A 13,563-nucleotide genomic window follows, 5' to 3' on the forward strand; every position below is an offset into this window, starting at 1 on the left:
ATCCTTAGAGCTTGCCTCACTGCAGTCTCTCAGATCCTACAATAGGACCACCAGGTAAGAGACAAAGAGAATCAAGGAGCAGCCTTCTTAGGTCTGGTCTCCATTTTGAATGGCTCTGCAGCCTCAGCCTCTGCAAATGTTGGTAAGTCGTTCTAACCCACGTCGTGATCCTGTATTAGAAATTCACCCTTTGACAGATCTAGCTCATCATTTCACTTTGATTGGTCAGGGAATCTGGAAGGTGGATGCTAAGGTCGTGGTTCTGTGGAGGAGCCCTGGCAAAGTCTGCCAATGACTGTAAATAGTCCTGCTGTTCCAGCAATATCTAAATTCAGAAGATTTCACCGTAGAGTACAATATGCCAGAAATCCATACTAAACCCCCATTATACATTGGTTTGGCCTCAGACAACTGTGTATTTGGAAGAATGCTAAGACATTAGAAAGTGTGGTGAGGAGTGTTTTACCAGACATATATGACTGGAGAAGTTAGGGTGTCCTTCTTAGAGCAAACAAGATTAAAAGGAGTTTTGATAGAGGCATGCATTTGATCGAGTAAATAAGCAAGAACCATTTCCAGTAATCAGACTAAAACTGATTTGTACACTCAAAGACACTTATCGCACAGAAGGAAGGCATTCACCCATCTTGTCCACACCAATCAACAAAGATATGGCTACACTAATCCCATGTTCCAGCTTCAGGTCTATGCCCTAGGAGGCTATCACAATGCAAGCAGCTATATAAATACTGCTTAAATGTTGCAAGAGGTTTTGACCCAGTAAGCCTCTCGGACAGTGAGTTCCTGAACAAAAGACCTCCTCAACTTTCCTGTTACTCTTCTACGTCTTATCTTAAATCTATGTCTACTAGTTATTGACCCTTCTGTGAATGCTTAAAAAAAAGTGCCTTCTTATCTTCCGATCTGTGCCCCTTGTAATCTTTTACCCGTCTATCTTGTCAATGCTCAATCTTAAAAGAAGGTTTAGGGGTGACTTGATAGAGGTGTACAAGATGATTAGGGGTTTAGATAGGGTTGACCAGGAGAACCTTTTTCCACGTATGGAGTCAGCTATTGCGAGGGGGCATAGCTTTAAATTAAGGGGTGGTAGGTATAGGACAAATGTTAGGGGTAGATTCTTTACTCAGTGAGTCGTGAGTTCATGGAATGCCCTGCCAATAGCAGTGGTGGACTCTCCCTCTTTATGGGCATTTAAACGGGCATTGGATAGGCATATGGAGGATAGTGGGCTAGTGTCGGTTAGGTGGGCTTGGATCGGCGCAACATCGAGGGCCAAAGGGCCTGTACTATGCTGTATTGTTCTATGTTCTATGTTCTATGTTCGCTGCTCCAAGTAAAACAACCCCAACCTGTATAACCTTTCCTCATAGCTTGAACATTGTTTATTTATCTAACAACCTATTTCTTTATGCGACAAGTTATTGTGACCTACAAAGCATGATCTGAAAGGATAGTGAAAGCAAATTCAACAGTGACTTTCAAAAGAAAATTGAATAACCGTTTGAGGGGAAAAAGAAATTGAAGGTGATCTGGGAGCAGAGCTGGGTGCTAATTAGATAGCTCCGTCAAAGAATGATGCATATGCGATGGGCCAAATAGCCATGACTATTCTATGAAGGGAAAAGTTAGCTATGAGAAGCTGAGGAAGAAAATACCTATTATCTCACCTCAATATCTTTTTTTTCTTCGAATTGTGTTGTTCATTATAACATTACATGTGAACTATACTTTATGCAGGCATCGTGGATGCTTTCAATGATGTGGAATGTGAAGTGGCCTGGCATGCCTCATTCTTCTCCCCTAAAGAAGGAGAGTTCGACCTTATTGTACATCATGGGAACAAACTGAGATTGAAATGTATTGCTAAGGTACAATTTTATTTTGAAATGGTCTGCTCTAAAATGAGTTTGAATATATACTTTATATTTGCTTATTTTGTTAATGAATATGTATTAGCTTCATCTGTCTTCTAATAGAGGATGCTGTACCTTTTGTATCCATTGTCTTCAACAGCCTGTAGGAATTGTTAGAAGGGTTTCTTATTCAATTTGGAAATACTATATTCATGTTAAGTTTTACTTATAATTTGTACTCCAGGCATTTAATTCTCCTGATTCATTGGAATGCATGCAGTTGCCTTCAGTAGTCATGTGGCAATGAAGGATATAAGCTGTTCCAATTTAACTATATTTTCTGTTTTAAAGCACTATCTTTTATGAATTCAAATGTTTCATTTGCTTTGTTCTTAGTTTTTTTCATTTCTGTAATCCTCAGTCAGAAAAGAATAACTCAGTTCAGATTTCATTAGGAAATATCTACAATATATTAACTTATTTTGCTAGATCATCTCATTGCCCTGAGCTCACTGGCACCATTCCTTTACTCTCAAGGTTGGTGGCATCAAGCCTCATTCCAGATGGTTGAGCACAAATTTAGACCAGCAATTCACTGCAGTGCTGAATGATTGCTGTGCTTTCAGAGACTTGGTTGGAATTTATTCCAAGTGACAAGGTCTGACCTGTATTGCCTGTAGGCAGGAATATAACCTGAACACCCCCAGAGAGCTATTGGTCAATCAGAGATTGGCAGTACTCCATTGTAGACAGTACCACTAGGAGCAGTGGCAGCCATTGGTCACGTCCCTTCCAAATGCCTAGTATGGTTGAGGAATCCAATTGACATTGGGATGGGTTGGTAGGTTGGATGTTGTTAGCTAGACAGGGCCTTCAGCCCACCATTGCTGTGCTGACCAACCAATACTGAACTACACTAATCCTATTTACCAGTATTTGGTCTATAGCCCGCTATGCCCTGGTGTTTAAAGTATTCTTCCAGATGTTTCTTAAAAGTTGCTGGAGCACCTGCCTCCACCACCCTTTCAGGCAGCAAGTTTCATATTTCTACCATCATCTGGGTGAAAATAGCTTTTATCAAATCTCCTCTAAACCACTTGCTCCTCACCTTAAATTTATGCCCTCTGGTCTTATCACATCTACTAGTTTAAATCCCATAAATTCACCACTCTCTGGCTGAAGAGGTTTCTCCTTATCTCCATTCTAAAAGGTCTTTCCTTTACTCTAAGGCTATGCCCTCGGGTCTCTCCTACCAATTGAAACATCTTCCCAACATCTACTCTGTCCAGGCCATTCAGTATTCTGTGCGTTTCAATTAGATACTCCCTCATCCTTCTAACCTCCATCAAATATAGACGTAGATTACTCAAACATTCCCCATATGTTAAGTTTTTCATTTCTGGGACCATTCTCGTGAGGAAAGTAAACTGGCTTTCGTTAAGCTTGATTTTGTTTTTATTGCAAAGGAAGGACAGCTCTTTTTTCAGTGGTCCGAGATTTCTAACTCAAACATTTACATCCACAATCTGTTTAGCTACCTGGGAGCCAGTCATATATTTATTAGGAGGCAGATGGCCTTTGTCATTGAAAACCTGGTCCATGGTCACTGGAGCACGAACTAAATAACTTCCCATTGTTGGCTGAATCTCTATTTGTACCTCATGCCTCGCGCATTTGCAAATAACTGCTCCCTCCCTTCTGGAACAAAGCGGTTGTGTAAACAACACTTTTAAGAATGTAACGGTATTTTTTGAAAAATACATCAATCTCTCATTAATCTTTGGTTTTTAAAACAGTTTTCCCCCATTTCATTCCACTATCAATAATACTGAATAATAAAAACATACTGTCTTTATATGCTGTGATTCAATTCTGCATTCAGGGATTCATGGACAGAGTTCTTCTGTTAAGAAATTGCAGAGACCTGTCCAGGAAACATCAGAACCAGCAGAGTAAAGAATTATCACTGAGATCACATCCTCTTTTGTAGTAGCAAGTGTGCTGTATTCTGAAGTTTACATGTTCAGCAGTACAGGCAACCTGTTTCACAGCTACTGTGAAAAGGTTTGTATGTCAGACAAATATTGGATTGGATGACAGTTGATTTAGGGTAGGTGTATTGGGAGGTGGTTTGGGTGCAGGTGGATGAGGTGGGTAGAGCTCTAGGTAAGTTGGTAAGTGCTAGATCACATGAGCTTTATATTTACCCAGAAGTTAGAGCAGATTTTTAATCCTCTTTTTTGGTTCACCATTAAGCTCAAATATATTGGAATCCTCCAAATTCTCTTACTTTAATGGGTCCCAGATGCAGAGGAATTGCACATTGGAATTTTCAATTTCCTGGTTAATTCCCTTGTTAGAATCAGCTGTGTCAAGATTTCCGGATGGTACTAAAATGCAACTCCATTTTACACTGTTGAAATGACTAACTGTCTATTGAATATCTAAGTTTTTTAAAAAATACCTTTCTCCCATGGAGATCAAGCAGTCTATCCCTTCTGCGTTCAGTATGTCAGTTGCCTTACAACTTCATAAACACCTATAGCTCAAAAAGTGTATTTTTAAAGATAAAGTTTCAGTGAGTCTCTTGACTAATCTTTCATCAAGTGAAGCAATTTTCACAACCCTTTGGACATGAGTCTTTGTTAAAAACAGTAGTGGAAGCACCTTCATAACATTTAGCTGCTGACATTTGTTTAAATAGGTCTGCCTTGAGTTGCTGGAGGAATTGGGGTTAAGAAGTGGTAGGAAATGGAATGTGTTGTGGGAAGTAAAAAAAAAGAGACAGAATAGGAATCACGAGAGATGAGAAGATAACTGTTTAGTGACAAGGTACATTTTTGCACCAGCTCCTACCAGAAAATTTAGCTTTCGTCAGCTGCTTTCCATGCAACTTGATACCATGCCACTGATCGCCCCATCTAAAAACTGAAAGCAGAAAAGGAAAACACCAAGATTGTAGAACAAGAAACAGAGAGAACCAAGATGCATTAGGGTGTGATAGCAGTAAAAGTGGACAGAGAGGAACAGCAATGCAAAGCTCATAGGGACAGTTGCATCATAATATATTTTCTGACTTAACTGTGCATGATGACACAGGAGATCCGATGTTAAATATTCAATTCTACAATAAATCTGAGTTAACTTGTTTAAAAATACAATAATTTGGGTCTTGTAATATCTAACCAAAGTGGCAATTTTCTTTTGATTTGAAGCTTGGCCATGTGAATATTCGCTTTGCTGAGAGTCGTCTGCTTTTTAAGTCTGCTTCTTGGAATTTAACCACCATGAAAACAGCAATTCTCAAAAATTATGGACAACATCATGCTTACTTTAAGGTCTGTCAGCTACTGATTTTTTAGTTAGGTTGTTTTAATTTCTTTCCAATTATTTGTTTGATAAAAATACAATTGGATTTGTATGAAGGCTGAAAACAAATGTTAAGTGTTTTAGTTTAGAATGTGAAAAAGTTTATGTTTGACCACACAATCTTTTTTCATTATTTTTATCCATGTACATCAATGAAGTTGGGGTTCAATGGGAAAGATAATGCAAATACAGGACAAACTGGAACTTGATACATTTGGCAACATGTATACTTATAGAGTACCTTTAAAAAGTGAAGTGACCCAATATCCTTCACAAAGTAAATAAAGGAACAAAGAACAGAGGAGGAGGGTTAAGGGAGCAAGAAATAGGAATGGGAGTTGACCAGACAGTTTAATAAACACGCTTCACCATTACCAAGGTCATGATTGATCTTAGACTTTAATTCCACTTTCAAGCCTTTCCCCATAACCCATGATTCCAAAAACCAAACATCTGCCTATCCAAGCCTTAAATATATTTGATGATAGATTATTTTTAAGTTGCTGGAGGAATTGGGGTTAAGAAGTGGTAGGAAATGGAATGTGTTGTGGGAAGTCAAAAAAAAATGAGACAGAATAGGAATCACGAGAGATGAGAAGATAACTGTTTAGTGACAAGGTACATTTTTGATGATAGGTGTTGCTGGCTGAGCCAGCATTTATTGCCCATTCCGAGTTGCCCTTGAGAAAGTGTTGGCAAGCTGCCTTCTTGAACTGCTTTTGTCCATTTTGAGTAGATGAACCCACAATGGTGTTCGGGAAGGAGTTCCAGGATTTTGACCTAATAATACTGAAGGAATGGGAATATATTTCCAAGTCAGGATGGTGAGGAGCTTGGAGAGGAAGTTGCAGGCAATGATGTTCCTGTGTATTTGCTATACTTGTCCTTCTAGCTGTTAATGGTTGGGGTTTTGGATGGTGTTGACTCAGGAGCCTTGGTGAATTTTTGCAGTGCATCTTCTGATGGTACATTGCTGCCCCTCTGTGTTAGTGGTGGAGGAAGAGAACATTTGTGGATATGAATGTCAATTAAGTGGATTGTTTTGTCCTGGATAGTGTCAAATACCTTGTGTGTTGTTAGAACTGTTGTTAGACCCAGATAGGTGGGGAGTATTCCTTCACACTCTGACTCGTGCCTTGTGTTACGACACAGTGGTGAACCCCTCTGTTAATTAAACTAATCCCAGAAAAGCTCACCTCACCTCATAATTTGTTAAAATATATGAGTGATGGAAAACTCCCAAATGCCACTATATATTGAAGATAATATCAATTTATTCTTTAACTCTGAAAGTGAACATTAAACAACAACTATTCACAACTCTAAGCCCCCACCCTTTCTCGTAACTGCTGCCTCCAACTCTATAACAATATGCTGTTCCATAAAACACTTATTAAAATTACATCAACTTAATTTCAAAACCATATAGCAGCTGTCACCATCGGTATCTTTCTTTCAGATGAAGATCTCTCTGGGTCATTTTCTTTCTTTTTACTGTGAAGATGTTTCATATGAAAAGATACCTTTGATAGAGAGTATTTGATTGGGTTTTAGTATCCTGGGCATAATTTAAGCTGGTTGGTTAAATTTGAATTGTTGCTGAAACAGCAACCAACTCAAGTATCTATTTCACAGCCAGATGTTACATATTTTCAATTTTCCAGTACAATCTGGGACTGCTAGTTAGCCATATGACTGGTGCTTGTAAGCTCTCAGTGCAAAACAGCATTCACTCTCTCTTAAAGCTACAGTACATGCTTTCAACTTCATAACACTTATAGATGATGGACAGGCTTTGTAAAATCAGGACACAAGTTCCAAAATTCCCTGCCCCAATCTGCTCTTGTCAACATAATATTTATAATGCTGTTCCAGTTCGCCATCTGGTCAATAGCAATCACTGGAATTCACAACCTTCTGCTGTTGAGAGTTCCAACAATTCATTGATCTTTGAGAAGAAAGCAACTTCTCATCATCTAACTCATAAAAAATTGTTCCTTATCATGAGGATATACTAGATTCCTGATCAGCAAAAATAATCTCTTAGCATTAATCCAAAAAAGCCGCTTCAGAATCTTGAATGTCTCAAAGAGATTCATTCTTCTAAACATAAAAGAATATCGGCCCGATACACTTGACATCTCATCATCAAACAAATGCCTCATTCCAAGGATCAACTTAGTGATCATTTACTGTACTCCAGTGGAAGGATTATGTCTTTTGATACGCAGGCTAAAGCTGTGCACTCTGCGAATTCCAGATTTGGTCTCATCAAAGCTCTTTTCAGTTGTAACAAGACTTTATTCTTGTACTATAATCCTCCTCAATAAAGGGCAACAGACCATTTGCCAGGCAATGTCAAAGTTGCACAACACTCTGAATGAAGAAATTTCACCTCTTGTGATCCTCACTTCAAGGCTGCACCTCAGTTTTAAAATCCACAGCGAAGTGAAATGCCTTCCAGGCATCCAACTTGTCAAGGTCATAAGCAATTTAGATGTTTCAATGAAATCACTTCTCAGTCTTCCAAGTGCAAGGGAATTTGGACCTTACTGATGCAATCTCTCCTCACAGGACAGAATCCTCATCCCAGTAACCAGCTTGTTAACTTTTGTGATACCTTACTGAGTTTTTTTTCAGCTTGTTAGCAAAAGAGTCAAATCATGTTCCATATTGATTCAGTAATGTAACTTGCTCCAAACTTATATTGTCCCTTTTTCTGCTTATAAGGTAAGAAATGTGCATCCTGTTCCGGGAATGACTGTAACTCCTGCTTATGGAATAGTACCAGTTGGGGGTCATGTGCTTTTCAAAATTTTCTTCCATCCAACAACAGTGTTCAAATTTGATACCAGATTAAAGGTAAATCAAAAACAAATATTTTGAACAAAATTACTGAAGAATAAACATCTGTTTGTTTTGAAAGACACCGAGATTCCACATTTCCTGATTAAATATTTATGATGTTTTCTCAGCTAGACATTCGTAATTCAAAACTATTGAAGCTACGGGTTGGTGGATCAGTGATAAGACCAATGGCTGAAATTGATGTGGTCAGTATTTTATCTGTATTTCTTTACTGTAACTCTGAATTATTTCATGCTCATACTCCTTGAAAACTTAAAAATAACATTTTGCTAAGCGTTTCTTTGGGAGGCCACCAACACTCCATTTGGGAATCTCCAATCATACCACTCAAAGCCTGGTTCAAACAGGTATCTTCATCATGTCCACTAAGATTTGCACTGATGAAAAGAACAACTGAAAGGACATGCTGTTTGATCCAATCTACCAGTCTTTGGGACTTAGGGCCAATATACCAGGTATCACACTGACATTTAAATTCATAGGATAAGAGGTCATCGTCTTAGGATAAAGGCAGCAAATTTAAAACAGAGTTGAGGAGCAACTACTTCTCCTGAAAGGTAGTGAATCTGTGGAATTTGCTACCCCAAAGTGCAGTGGATGGGACAGTGAGTAAATTTAAGGAGGAGTGAGACAGATTTTTAATTGGTAATGGGTTGAAAGGTTATGGGGACAAAGCAGGAAAATGGGAGTGAGGAACATATCGGCCATGATCGAATGGCGGATCAGACTCGAAGGACCGAAAGGCCTAAGTCTGCTCCTCTATGTTATGAACCTATATGGCATATTACTTATTTGTGTAATAGTCATAATGGCTTCTGTTAAACACCACTCATGTTGCCACCATCTTCTGTTGTGATTGTACCAAGGTCAGCCAGGTGGACTTCATAAAATATGAGTTCTTTGATTAGGGCTGTGAATCTGGTCCTATCAGGGAGCCCTAATTGACAGATAAGAACTGGAGTGTCAGACATTATGTTCACTGAGAACTGGCTCTGAGGGAACTGAATCAGTGTCAAGGACTTTTCACATGTAAATAAAGAGTGATTTGGTGAAAGGACAGAAGTACCTGTAGAGTTATTTCACCCTTCCAGTCTGAGGTAACCTGGGCACTTTTAAAGACTAAGAGCCCTTGAGAATCTATGGGCTGAAGTTTCATGACTGACATTAGTAGCTTGAGTCTGAAAATATCTAGACTTGGCAGACCCCTCTTGTTTCAAGGGTCACTGTCAGGCAATTTATTTTCCATGAAGGTTGGGGCACAATAGCTTTAAGAATGCTGACCCCAAAGGCAGATTTGAACTTTTTTCCCAATTGTATTAAATGTTGTTGGACTCTGCAACCTCACCATTGACAATGCCTGACCTCATTCTCTCCCTGTGAATTCAATATTCATGTCAGTATTCCTATAGTTCCATGTGCTACAGGATCAATCTTATTGATAATCTCATGAGTAAGGCCCTAGTCACCTGCTCATTGTGTCAACTTTATACTGTATCTACAAGCCAATGATAGCCAACTAATCATTATCTTTTTCTTAACCTGTATAACATGTGTTCAGTTTTCAACCCTGATTTCTTACATTCCAATCCTGATGAGTGCAAGATAAAATGCTTTGACTTTGTGTCTCCTTTTAGTAATGTTTAAGTTCTGTCCTACTTAGTTTTCTTTATAATTATTTCAAAGAAACTTATTCAAACCTCGTATTCGTGTGGAAATTATTTAGCATAATTGGAGCTGAATTGATAATGTGATATTAGGAATGAATATTTGAATAAATGCAAAAGACTGTATACCACTCCAGATTCGTGAATTGAAGGGTGACCTTATAGAGAATTATAGAATCATGTAGGGCATGGATAGGGTAAATTGGGTCTTTTCCCCAGGGTAGGCGAGTCCAAAACTAGAGGTCATAGATTTAGGATGAGAAGGAAACGATTTAAAAGTGACCTAAGGGGCAACGTTTTCATGCAGTAGATAGTGCGTGCATGGAATGAGCTGCCAAAGGAAGTGGTGGAGGCTGGTACATTTACAACATTTAAAAGGCATTTGGATGGGTACATGAATAGGAAGAGTTTAGACAGATATGGCCAAATGCTGACAAATGGATCTGAATTAATTTAGGATATCTGGGCGAAGGGTCTGTTTCTGTGCTGTACATCTCTATGACTCTATAACTGCCAGATAATGTGAATTTTATCATGACATGAATGATTGATTAAATTATGTTTGGATTAGCTTTTGGACTAAATGTAGCCTTAATCTTCTGAGTTAGTAAATGTTTCAATTGGCCTTCTAAAAAGAAAGGAGATAATCTCATCAGGCCATGTTATGCAGATGACTTTGCCAACAAGCTCCAAGGTAGTAGCATGTTGGACATTGTAAGCTTTTATGAAGACAGTTAACAATTGAAACATGAGGAAATTATATTGCCATTTAAAAAACACTGACTGAAAAGCATTAATCGATTCTGCACAAAGATTTGATTTGACTTTCTTCTATGAATTCTGATGTTGCTTTCGAGTTATTAGCTTAATATAAAAATGCTACTATATTCCACAAAGTTGAAGAATAGTGCAGTTAGGATGTACTGTGGAACATTTCAATATTTTTCTGATTTATCTAATTTAACTAACATTGTAATGTCACTCTTCTTTATCTGCAGAAATCTTTCGTGTTCCATGGTATATACTGTGGTTCTTCTTCCACGATTCCATTCACTTTAATTAATTCAACTGAATCACCAATCAAACTTGAATTTGACTTTGCGAAGTACAGAGATTTCTCACTGAATTTTGAAGCGTCTGCAGGTATAAACAACAAAATTTGGATTGTAGAGTTATCCATTAAACTATTAAAAGACAGCCTAGAATTTCTGAGGATTTCCTAATGTTTTCAGTGCAAGATTCTTTTCAGGGTAATGACCATTCTCAACAATTGACACCATTCTTCTGAGGCTTCTACCAATCTACATCACAGCCTGCCGAAACTCAGAAATAGTCATGGAGAGCTTCTTTTTGGATTTTGGAGAAGCATGAAAAAGATTTTTTTGTCTTGAGCTACAATGTTTCATAGAAACCCCTACCCCGTGAAATCCACTTTACAAAAACCCTGCTGCCAGTACAGGCCTCCATGATCCTGGGCCTCTGGTTGCAGGTTGTTCCGAAAGCATCCACAACTTCCCAGGCCAGGTTGTTCAGCAAATGAACTGCTGGCCTCAGAATCGCTAGCAACTTTCAGTCGGTACAATTTGGTGAAAAGCTGCTGCTGGATTCCTTTCTGGCTGATCTCAATTCCAATTTTCCCACTAAGTCACGGACTATCCTGTCTTGAACATATGTCTCCTGCCTTGCTTAAAATTTAAACAGAGCTGTGTAATTAATTGTCACTCATTGTTAACTGGTTATCATCTACAGGTCTAGGTCTTCAGAAGTTGTACCAACACAAACCTGGAGTGATTGTCAAACTATCTACACATTTCATAGATCCTTAGACTCTTAAATTCATTTTTTTTCAATTCTTGCTTTATTGTAAATAGTTCAGCAATTATCAATATATATGTACTTTTCATTCTCCATGCATATATTTTTATCTTGGGGAAAAGGGGATCATGTTTTGTTGCTTTAAGAGCCAAGTACCAGGGTGACACCACATGACCTGCAGTTCTAAGGACTCCAAGCAGCAATAGATTAGATTCCTTTTAGTGTGGAAAGGGGCCATCTGGTCCAACAAGTCCACATTGACCCTCCAAAGAGTAACCCAGCCAGATCCATTCCCCACCCCTATGTTTACTACTGCACCGAACACAATGGGCAATTTAGCATAGCCAATTCACCTGGCCTGCACATCTTTGGATTGTGGGAGGAAACCGGAAAACCCGGAGGAAACCCTCGCAGACACGGGGAGAATGTGCAAACTCCACAGAGACGGTTGCCCAAGGCGGGAATTGAACCTGGGTCCCTGGCGCTGTGAGGCAGCAGTGCTAACCACTGAGCCACTGTGCTGCCTATAAATTAGACTAGACAATAGACAATAGACAATAGGTGCAGGAGTAGGCCATTCTGCCCTTCGAGCCTGCACCACCATTCAATATGATCATGGCTGATCATCCTTAATCAGTATCCTGTTCCTGCCTTATCTCCATAACCCTTGATTCCATTGTCCTTGAGAGCTCTATCCAACTCTTTCTTAAATGAATCTAGAGACTGGGCCTCCACTGACCTCTGGGGCAGAGCATTCCACACAGCCACCACTCTCTGGGTGAAGAAGTTTCTCCTCATCTCTGTCCTAAATGGTCTACCCCGTATTTTTAAGCTGTTTCCTCTGGTTCGGCACTCACCCATCAGTGGAAACATGTTTCCTGCCTCCAGAGTGTCAATCCTTTAATAATCTTATATATCTCAATCAGATCCCCTCTCAGTCTTCTAAACTCAAGGGTATATAAGCCCAGTCGCTCCAGTCTTTCAGCGTAAGGTAGTCCCGCCATTCCAGGAATTGACCTCGTGAACCTACGCTGTACTCCCTCAATAGACAGAATGTCTTTCCTCAAATTTGGAGATCCAGTCTTTCAGCGTAAGGTAGTCCCGCCATTCCAGGAATTGACCTCGTGAACCTACGCTGTACTCCCTCAATAGACAGAATGTCTTTCCTCAAATTTGGAGACCAGAACTGCACACAGTACTCCAGGTGTGGTCTCACCAGGGCCCTGTACAGCTGCAGAAGAACCTCTTTGCTTCTATACTCAATCCCTCTTGTTATGAAGGCCAGCATGCTATTAACCTTCTTCACTACCTGCTGTACCTGCATGCTTACCTTCATTGACTGGTGTACAAGAACACCCAGACTAGGATGTAATTTGCAATTATAAAGTAGTTTGTATTTTAAGTCAGCATGTTTGAATTGTTTAAGTAAATTAACCTTATGCTATTTATTAATCCTGTATGAGAATAATGATTCTGTGTTAAAGAACTCAAGAATGCAACTACCAGTGGACTAAAAAATTGCTAATGTAATACTTCTAATCAAGAAAGGAAGGAGACAAAAAGAAACAATCTATTTACCAATTAGACATCAATCAATGAAAAAACTGTGAGAATTCATTCCTGAAGAGGTCTAAGATTCTATAATCAGGCAAAATCAGTTCAGAAAAAAAAACAAAGAACAGTGTATGCTGGAAACTGAAACAGAACAGAAATTACTGGAGAAACTCACCAGGTCTGGCAGCATCAGTGGAGAAAAAGCAGAGTTAATGTTTTGAGTCCAGTGATCTTCCTTCAGTTCAGATCTTCAGCTGCAAGACCTGCTGAGTTTCTCCAGCAATTTCTGTTTTAGAGTCAGTGTAATTTTGTGAAAGTGAAATGGTATCAGGCAAATAACAAGCAATGTGGATGAAGAGAAACCCAGCGATGTGCTGTACTTAGATTCCCAGCAGGCATTCAACAAGCTGCCATTCAAA

At 39.1% G+C, this 13,563-nt stretch overlaps 1 protein-coding gene across 1 annotated transcript in view; it reads left to right on the forward strand.

The window, feature by feature from the left end:
* The window catches only part of LOC140486199 (cilia and flagella-associated protein 47-like), a 482,883-nt gene that overhangs the window by 78,891 nt on the left and 390,429 nt on the right, over window positions 1-13,563 (forward strand). The window contains exons 17-21 of the mRNA XM_072584990.1: window positions 1,759-1,889; window positions 5,090-5,212; window positions 7,974-8,105; window positions 8,219-8,296; window positions 10,774-10,912. Coding sequence (XP_072441091.1) covers window positions 1,759-1,889; window positions 5,090-5,212; window positions 7,974-8,105; window positions 8,219-8,296; window positions 10,774-10,912 — 603 coding nt within the window. The remainder of the gene's footprint in view (window positions 1-1,758; window positions 1,890-5,089; window positions 5,213-7,973; window positions 8,106-8,218; window positions 8,297-10,773; window positions 10,913-13,563) is intronic.

The sequence above is a fragment of the Chiloscyllium punctatum genome, chromosome 15 (assembly GCF_047496795.1).
Source record: "Chiloscyllium punctatum isolate Juve2018m chromosome 15, sChiPun1.3, whole genome shotgun sequence".
In the NCBI taxonomy this organism is placed as follows: domain Eukaryota; kingdom Metazoa; phylum Chordata; class Chondrichthyes; order Orectolobiformes; family Hemiscylliidae; genus Chiloscyllium; species Chiloscyllium punctatum.